This window comes from Melitaea cinxia, chromosome 10, assembly GCF_905220565.1.
Source record: "Melitaea cinxia chromosome 10, ilMelCinx1.1, whole genome shotgun sequence".
NCBI classification, from domain to species: domain Eukaryota; kingdom Metazoa; phylum Arthropoda; class Insecta; order Lepidoptera; family Nymphalidae; genus Melitaea; species Melitaea cinxia.
Genome location: NC_059403.1, coordinates 2,423,536 through 2,433,353, shown reverse-complemented (window position 1 = coordinate 2,433,353; position 9,818 = coordinate 2,423,536). Strand labels below are relative to the sequence as shown.

The 9,818-nt window shown below is 32.6% G+C and overlaps 1 protein-coding gene across 1 annotated transcript; it reads right to left on the bottom strand.

Moving 5' to 3' along the window:
* Window positions 1-5,579: 5,579 nt before the first annotated feature.
* Window positions 5,580-8,730, bottom strand: LOC123657360. The gene is made up of 4 exons (XM_045592919.1): window positions 8,692-8,730; window positions 7,421-7,544; window positions 6,277-6,531; window positions 5,580-5,663 (listed from the first exon to the last, which is right to left on the bottom strand). The coding sequence occupies exons 1-3, from the start codon at window positions 8,728-8,730 to the stop codon at window positions 6,278-6,280; spliced, it is 417 nt and encodes a 138-aa protein (XP_045448875.1). The 3' UTR covers window positions 5,580-5,663; window position 6,277.
* Between the last annotated feature and the right edge of the window lie 1,088 nt (window positions 8,731-9,818).

The following is a 9,818-nucleotide window of genomic DNA, read 5'->3' as shown; positions in this document are numbered from 1 at the left end:
TTTAGTAGTTTTTGGTTGTGAGACAATGATTTTTGGTATACCATTAAAATATTTTATGATCAAATTTTTTTCTCCATTTTCCGATCTAATCTTAATCTCTTCAGTTAACTTTTTAAGAAATACTCGCTGCTGTGGTGTTTGGTCCGAATATACCTTTATACTGTGACTTTGTATATTATTTCTATTTCGAAGAATATTTTTGCAGACTTCTTCAGACGTAAATATAGCCTTTATGACTCGTTTTTTTCCTGGATCATACTTCCCAAGTCGTAAAGTAGTATGCGGTGCTGGGCAATCAGGATTAATTTGTTTAAGTATTTTCATGACTTCATTCTTATCTATCTCATTTCTCTCTTCCTTCTTAGATGATTCTGGTTCTGAAATCCCTATGAAAATAAGATTTTTCATTCTTCTTTGTCTTTCACTTATTTCCTTCATTATTTCTTCCATCGAGCTAGTAACAGGTGAGTAAATAGCAGGATCAATTTTAATAATTCTATTTAATTCACATTCCACGGTAACGAGTTTACTTTCTGTTACAACACACTTAACTCGTAGTATAGCCATGTCAGATTTAATTTCGATTTGTTCTTTGACAACGTTTTGTATAGTAGACTTAATGTTACTTATTTGCTCATTAAGAGCAGCCATATCTGAGGATATCTTATCCATAAATTCCTTTTGATCATTGGCAAGAGAAGCTAGCATTGCCATTACTTGTGACATCTGATTTTTAATTTCACTTACTTCTTCCTTAATTAGTTGTATATTCTCGTTTTCTTCAGGTTGTTTCCTCTTATGGCGAAAAGTAATCTTTTGAACATCCGATGCCTCAGAAGACGCCACTAGGGTAGATAGGTTTGGTTGCGAATCACTCATACCTCTTCCAGTAGACATTTTGATCTATGATGCTTACTCACACACTAGTAGTAGATACACGCTCAGCGGGTGTGTCGATTAAAACCAAAGTTGTTTTTACTTAACACCAAGATTCAGTCCACTTTAGCTCTTTTAGCGTAATATATAAGGTTGAAATTTTGTTGATAGTAACTACAAATGTTTAGAAATTATTTGCGACACGTCTGCTCGGTACGCTGCCCAGCCGAGTAAGATAGTAGATAATAGTAGTAGAGTAGAGAGATTTAGCGATATTCCACCACTAAGGGGGTTTAATTGGGGTTGATAGTTTGTATGAAATATATACAGCAGTTATATAAGTTCGTCGGTAGGTTATTTATACTGCAGCCTGAAAATAAAACTAAAAATGTGGTGTATAGAGAGGTTTTATAAAAACAAGTACATATTAAATTATACTAAATTGAGCCTTTTAAAAAGTTACTCAGTGTGATAAGCATTTCAAGTGACTGAAATATAAAAAAAATGCGTTAAACATATTAATAGTAATGCATATCTTCATAACCACGCGGATGTAGTCGCGGGCAACAGTTAGTGTATTATAAAACAAAGTCCCCAAAAGTGTATGTGATCGATTTCCTCAAAATCTACTGAACGGATTTTCATGCGGTTCAAGAGGAAGGTTTACGGAACGGCTAAGCCGATTATAATGAGAGTTTAACTGGAAGTGTGTCGGGAAAACTTTGTGACACACTGATTTCAACGCGGGCGAAGCCGCGGGCACAGCTAGTTTAAAATAAAATTAGTAAAGAAAAGTCATAACCACTCAGGTACATATTAAATTTTTCATTATACCAATGTATCCAAAAATTTATGTACGCCCATATAACGAACGATTCGATATAAAATAGAAAATAGGCATTACGGGGATACCGAGTCGGCTATTTTTACATTTAAAAAAAATGGCTAGCTTCAGGGAGTCGGTTTTTTAAGACGGTTTACGCGCGCATCGTAAAAATTTACTCTCATAATTTTTCCCTAACACGCCAAAAGAAGTATAACTTCAAAAGGCATAAAGTAAATTTACCTAATATGTAACAACATAACGAATAAATTTTGTTATGGATACACATATCTATAAATAAGCAACATAACATAATTGAGCTAAGCCTACGCAATCCATTAAACAATTTGTCCTTTGCGCATTGACTCAAATGTGAAGAGCATACAAACTAAAAGAGATGTTACTCTCAATTAACAGCCTAGCGTGTTGCTAACGATCTTAAAATATTGCTTCTCTCATTGAACTCCTCTTTGTTCTAAATGTTTGTTTAATTGTCAATAAGCTTCTACGCCTGTCCATAACATACGTAGCTATTACGTTAACCTATTTCTTTTAATTCTATTTTATCCTACTTTACACATTTTAAAATATATTTATATAAAAAAGTAAAAATATTTAAAAATATAATAAATAATTAAATAGTACTATTCGTCGGAGTCCTTTCATTAAAAGACGTAAAAAACTAGTAAAACGTGTGGGAAGCGGTATTCTCAACATATGAATGTTATTGTCTCAATCTATTAAGCTTTTTACGCCTATATGATTACAACACATTTAGATAGAGTGAACACGAGAGAAGCATCCGTTTATTCAGTTTTATATGTATGTTTATATCACGAGTGTTCTGCATAATTGATACTTAATTTTTTCTCATCTCATTATTAATTTGAGAAACATAAATTATTGGTTATTTGTAAAATGGAAAGCCGTAAAATTAAACATCTTTAGGTTTATAGTTATATCTTTGACAAAAAGGATTTTGCTTCAAAAGTGCTTAGTGCTTATGTCTACTTACTATGGTAAGTAAATATCTAGTAACAAGAATGTATGGAATGTATGATATAAACAATGCAGATATCTGTAATATATATATAAATGAATGTTTGTCTGTACTTCCTAGAATCGTAAACTATGCATTTGATGATGTCGTGATCTTCAGCAGTGTTGTGCATGAGTCCACAAAGATTTCTGAGTTGGTATGACCAAAAAAAAGACGCGCGCAGGGTACAGCTTTTTTTTATAATAAACCTAGTATAGTATACTAAGTATACTAAACCTAGGACCAAGTAACTTCATTCTAGATACCAAACGATACTTGGATTGTTTTTTTTTTAATTAAATAATTTCTTTAATTTGGGATAAACGCCATCTAGTGTCAGGTAGTGTCACCTATAACCGTAATGTGAATAAACTTTTCTAAATACCAAATAGTTAACCACAAGTTGGACAGATGTCGCTGTCAGCATATAAAGCTTTTAAAAATTGTAAAAGAAATTACTAGTGACCTTAAAAACAAGACATTCAACGCTAAAATATAAGTTTATTTATATAAGATATTTAAATAACAATATTAAGGGCCTATTTCACTAGTTGAGGATAACGCTATTTGACGGATGACGATACAAATAGACTTTGAAAGACTTTCTTTTCGTTTTTCTTTTTGATAGACTTTCTTGTAAGACCATTTCTTATCAATTATTAAATTGCGACTTTAGGATTAATATATACAAATAGAAATATATAATAAATATAGCAGAATTCGATGGTAAAAAGAATAATGAATTAAAAACTTTTTATTGTCGGATACTGTCATTCGTCAAATAGCGTTATCCACAACTGATGAAACAGGCCCTAATTCTATTTTAAATATATTTTACTACTATGCCTTTAAATAGCAAACTTATACTCATCGGGAGTGATTTGCTAAAATCTGAAGCTGCCTGACAGGGGTAGTATCAACGTAACAGAAGATCACAGCTATACCATAAGCGAATACCTGTAAATGGCTCAGTCGAAATGTACAATTTGCACTCATATAATGTCTATGTCCTGTTGGTGTTCCAAATAAAATAAAATAAATAAAATAGTACTGCTGTCAATTAGTGTCGTATTCCTGTGGTGAGTGAGGTAGCTTCAGGGTGGTTCAGGAGAAAGGTCGGCTTGCAATGCCCTAGGCGTTGTTGGCGTATTGATATCTGCTTACACTATACTTGTTTTTCATTAGTGTTTAATATACCTTTTTATTTTGGCAACAAACAGTATAATAATACAAAATATTCAATTTGATACAAAATATGTATAAACCTATAAAGTTTCAACAAGTAAACAATTTACAGAAGAGCTATAAAGCAGACGTTTACAAGAAAACTGACCGACTGAAAATCAAAAATAGTTTTGTTCAAATAGGCTTCAGAAGCACCTTCGCATCGACAGTTTACAAATTAAAATTTTAATTATTTTTTAAAAGTTACGCTCCCACCGTTTCTCTTCAGAGAATAAGGAAAAAGAAACCCCGCCGTTACTATTTAAAAATATATATATACAAATTTGTATCTTGCATGAAATACAACGTCACTAAGTTTACGTTATTTTTGGCGTAAACTTGTGAAGGCCTATGTCCAGCAGTGGACTGTATAGACTGTAATAATGATGATGTTATTTTCATATTTTTCGGTATTTTTACCAAGATCATGCCTAGGGTAGTTCCCTTAAGCCACTGCATTAGGAGGTTAGGGGTGAGCGCGGTTGGGCGACGGCCCAGGGCGCTAGATAGAAAGGGGTGTCGTAGTCTCTGATTCTAACAAGTCAGATCAGATAGCCGCTGAAGGGATTGTGGACAAAGTTTCCTAAAGTGAGGAGACAAGTTGGGATACAATGACATTTGTAACACATATGTTACATTGATACTGCACTGGTGAATGGCTGAATGATGTCATTATTGCTATCATAAATTAATATGGACTGGAATTTAACAATTGTTGGGGCCAAGGTCCCACCTACTTTTTTTTTTCATATTCGCCCATCATGAAAAAAATTGGGACTTGAAAGGAAACTACTGGATCCTTCTGAATCCTTTAGCTATAGCGTTTATTAACAGTGTGGTTTGTACAATTTTAAAGTTAAAAAACATCTTGTCAAAAAATGGTAACCTAAGGAAATCTAAGCAAAAATGTACCATGATTTTTTATTTATATTTTAAGTAGTAAAAGTACATTGCCACTTAAAAACCTTTTAATGGTCAGTAGAGCTTGCGAAATGAGTAATCTACCGTAACGGCGTAGTTAAGTGCCAAGCGTTTATGGAAGATGCACTATTCCTGATATAAAGTCTTGAAATGACTTTCGTAACAGGTGAAAGAGCTTGAAACCGGAACTTATTTTATACTTAAATAATGAACCTTACACAAATTACTATTAACAAAAACTCAGAATAATTTTATTCTAACTGACTCAACAAACGTTATAATTTTGTGCTTGGTTTTCTTTTCGTAAAAACCTTCTACTAAGTATGAGAAACCTTAAAAAAAAAATTGCAAAATTGGTCTCGTCGTTCTTGAATTTTGCCTTTAACAACATATTTAGTGATTTATTAATATAAGAAGTATGCAAATATTTTTATAAATTTAAAATATAGAAAAATAAAAACTAAGTTTCATTTTTATTATTTAAACAATTTAAAATAATTTATCTAAATGATTACGGGCTACAGCGTTTTGTAGACTTAGACCTGACACTATCTTGATCACCGTGCGCGGAACAGAGAGCCAGCAAAGCGTCCAACAGGAGTAGGACTGCTAGGGCTAAGGAACATATAGCTGCCGCTTGGGCGTGACTTCGACGCAAACAGTCCGGCACATCTCGCCACCACTGTAATGTGAAGCCTCCACACGCTCCATACAAAACTGCGCCAGCGGCGGACCACCACGCATCTATGTACGCATCCGCTGCTGCCGATATCGCTTCACCTATAAACGATAATCTATATATTAAATTAATACGTAAAGCAAAAACTTTGTACAGCTTTTTACGAAATGAATAACATACATGGCAAAAAACAACGTTGCCAGCTAGTATAATATATACATACACCCCGAATATATATATATACCCGTATATATATATATACACCCCGAACTCTCGAGTCGAAAACTTTATCATTACAAACTGCGCTAATAACGGGCTAGTCTACGTTAAACAACTTTCATTAGGGTGAATCATTTAGCTGGTTTTATTCATATCAATAGTAGCATAAAATCGTATTATTTTATATTCATTTTACATATAACCCTGATATTTTTTCGTCGATATTTAATGATATCACTAAAATAAACTGCACATTATAACAAGGACAAGACTTGAGTATTCTTTTTAACATAATATGTATTTTTTATTTTTTACTAAAATTTAATTTACATTTATTAATAAATAAGCCGCATTTATACCTCGCACAGCCAAAATAACCATCACATATATATATCAAAGAAAGTGAAATAAAAATATTATAGTTAATTTTTTTTTTGTCAATTAGCTTAAAAGCATGCAATGAAGATATCTAATGGGTAAAAATCGCTAAATCACCTTAAACACTGACATCTTCATCAAACTGCTCGCTGTCCATATAAGCGAGGCTCAAGTCGAAGAGCATCAATAGAGCGTTTAACACCGCCAAGGCTCCGACTATCAAGGCCGCGTTAGGATCCCCAGTTCTAGGATACATAGAGGCTTTTGTCCTCGCTGACAGCACCAGACCGCCGCTCAAGGAAAACAAGACCACTCCTAAGACCCCGAAGTACATGTCCTGGACAAGATCGAGTGGCGCGAAAATCATTTCCCCTAAAATATCCGTATTATTTATTAGACTATAATGCATATAAATTGTGTGTGCATTTAATACTTCAGCTTATAAGTATTTTAAAGAAGTATTTGCGATATAAATGTTTTTTATTATTATTATGAAACTAGCTGACCCGGCGAACTTCGTATCGCCTAACACAAACTTTATCGTATGGTATTAAAGTTCAAATTGACTTTTAAGTATTATCACAAATCTTTTGTATGGGAGTATAGAAAAGTGTTGTTTTTAGACTTTTTCAGGAAATTTATTTTTTTTTTTTTTTTTAGAATTTTTCTCTCCGTAAGAACCATCCTCGTACTTCAAGGAATATTTTAAAAAAAGAATTAGCGAAATCTGTCCAACCGTTCTCGAGTTTTGCGCTTAGCAACACATTCAGCGACTCATTTTTATATTATAGAAGATATACAATAGACTCGGGCCAAATTGGCCGTGCCTTTTGTTGCAGCATTGTGAATATTATATACACACTCGTATATTGATTTCTAATGTTTACGCGAATTTCACTCATTATAATAAAACAACTTTTTTTCTCAGGACTCCCGTGACCATGGTTGCAGTAAATTATCCGAAACATCTTGCGGTTAATAAACTTGATAAACTGCGATAAAATCCGAAACATTCGTTTCATTATAAATTGTGAATTATTTTGCTTATCATATAGACGATTAATCACACATGTGACTTTAGATCGGTAGTCTCTACTGTCTAGTACAGCTAGGACGTGGTCCGACCCTGACGGTATAACGTATGTAAGTTAGTCGTAAAAAATATATAACTAAGTAAATACTTTTGAAAAGTATAAATGCGACTTATTACAATACAAAATAAATTCTATAATATAACCAATGGTACAATTTATATGATTACCAATTATTTCCCCCGAGAGCACGATGACGTACCCGACGTATGTTCCAGAACACAACATTAATGTGGGTATGTCAGTAAGGTCATAACTGTAGTGGTGTAATGTGAGACACGCTACTGCTAACATCTGCAACAAAACAAAATACTACTAGACTTTCCTTACTTAGAAGATATGCTAAGCTCATTAGATAAGTTCAAGCAACATGCAAAAAAATGTTTTTCTTATGTACTTGATCTTGTAAAAACCCTTTCAATTTTGACTTTATTTTATTATTTATCGTCGTACCTGCTATATTAGTACTTATACATTCAGTAAAATATTTAAGTGTCAATCTATAGCTCCAAAGATGAAACCTAGGTACAACAGATATTTTGATTCCCTGGCACATAGTTTTACGCTGATGAAGTCCTCAAACAGAAGTTTGAAAAATAAAAATTCGTAATACTTTTTATTTATGAATCACCACCATACAATCATTGTTTTTTTTAGACAATTAGGTTAGTAGACAAAGGGATACCAAAAAAAAGGGGCCAATAGACGCCTGCAACACCAAGAGCATGCAAGCTCGCTGTCGACCCTACCCCTGACTCTCCCCAGGAGCTCTGGCTACCTTACTCACCACAGGGACATCACACTATTTAAGAGCAATGTCATTTAGCTGTGATCTTCTGTAAGGTTGACGAACTTCCCCAGTCTGGTTGCTCCATATTTAGAGCAAGATAAATTTTGCTGTACCCTACCGCAATAAAAAAGTAATTATTAAATTCAAAATTTAAATAAATAATAAATATCCGCTGAAATTGATATGTACGCGAATAAATTCTGCAAGACTGCACCAAATCAAATATTTATTTTTCGTGTTCGTTATTGCCAGGACATGGTTTGTGTAAAAAAAATTGAAAAAAAATCCCTAATTTAACGAAATCATAAATATGACAAAACAAAATTTAGCTGGGTCTCTCAGTGTAATATAAATCAGTTTTAAAATGTATTTTTAAGATATTTATTTATTATTTATATACATAAATCAAAATTCATTCAATATCTGTTCTTACAACTCAGGAAGAAAACTTTGGCTCCAATAATACTTGCCAATGTGCTATTAATATTATATAATTAATAGTTTCATAGTCACTTATTTATCGATACATCACTTTGATTATATACCCCGTAACTCTGCGAAAGTGCGTCGCTACAAATTGAATACAACTACTCACTATTAGGTTATATAATATTATTTAAAACATAATTCATCTTCTTTTTTCACACTTACCAATTCAAATAATTTGATTAGACAAGTTGGTATTAACATTTTGATATATTTTATAGATATTTGTTAGGATTGTTACACGAATATACAAAATAATTTAAAAACCTATTTACATAACGTACAAAGAGCATTGATGACGTTTTAATTCTTATTTGACAGATAAAAGATATGAAAACTTTTTTATGAATTAAATAGTAACCACGTCTCATATCTAATCTATACAAATAAATAAAATTGGAGCGTCTGTTTGTAATATCAAAATAACCGCTTTTTACTAAATGCATATAGATGTGTACTCGGTACATATACCAAAATAACATTTTTTACGGTTATTGTCTGTCTGTTTGTTCTGGCTTATCTCTGAAAAGGCTGGACCGGTTTTGACGAGACTTTCACTGGCAGAGAGCTGATGTAATAAGGAGTAACATTGAGCCCCTTTTATTTTAGTTGATTTTTTATTTTATAGCTCTGCGAACTGAACAATAACTTTTTTATTAAATTCCACGCGGATGGAGTTGTGGGCACCGCTAGTGATAAACAAAGTTTATTAGAAGTTGTTTTATCATATTAATTTATTGACAAGTCACTAAAATTTACTTCAGAGTTACTATTTAAATACTAAATAGAAGGAAAACTACTAGTTTACTGGAAATGTAAGCATGTATCAATTTAAAAAAAAAAAATCTGATGTGTTCAATAAAAACAAGAGCTTCGCTTAACAGGAAAATAGACGTCGATATAAGAGTCATTTGTTTTTTCTACACTTACGTTTTACTAACTGTAACTCTAGAAGGACCTTCCTTACTTATTTGCAAGTAAAAGGGGGATAAAGTTTAAAAGGAAAACTGGCTATTAGTATTAAACTAAGTAGATATTACAAATGTGTGTGTAAGAAAAAGTATATATATTGGCCACAGCATCTCTAGCAGATGATTGTTGCAGCGCTAGTGTGTTCACTCATTATAAAGAAAAGAGAAAAAATAATTACTAGGCTAAACTCAACGGAGTTAGCCGTTAATCCTTGTTACCCTACTCTCCTGGGTAAGCGACGTATATGTAAATGCGACGACATACGCGTAAAAATATATATTAGTTTATAAGTACTAAAAAAATTATAATAATTCCTCGAG

Bases quoted from the DNA above. Each gene is read 5' to 3' on its own strand.
- LOC123657360 (XM_045592919.1), bottom strand. From the start codon at position 8,730: ATGTTAATACCAACTTGTCTAATCAAATTATTTGAATTG. The intron at 7,545-8,691 runs GTAAGTGTGAAA...GTTTTGTTGCAG, and splicing joins TAATCAAATTATTTGAATTG to ATGTTAGCAGTAGCGTGTCT. The intron at 6,532-7,420 runs GTAATCATATAA...CGGATATTTTAG, and splicing joins GCTCTCGGGGGAAATAATTG to GGGAAATGATTTTCGCGCCA.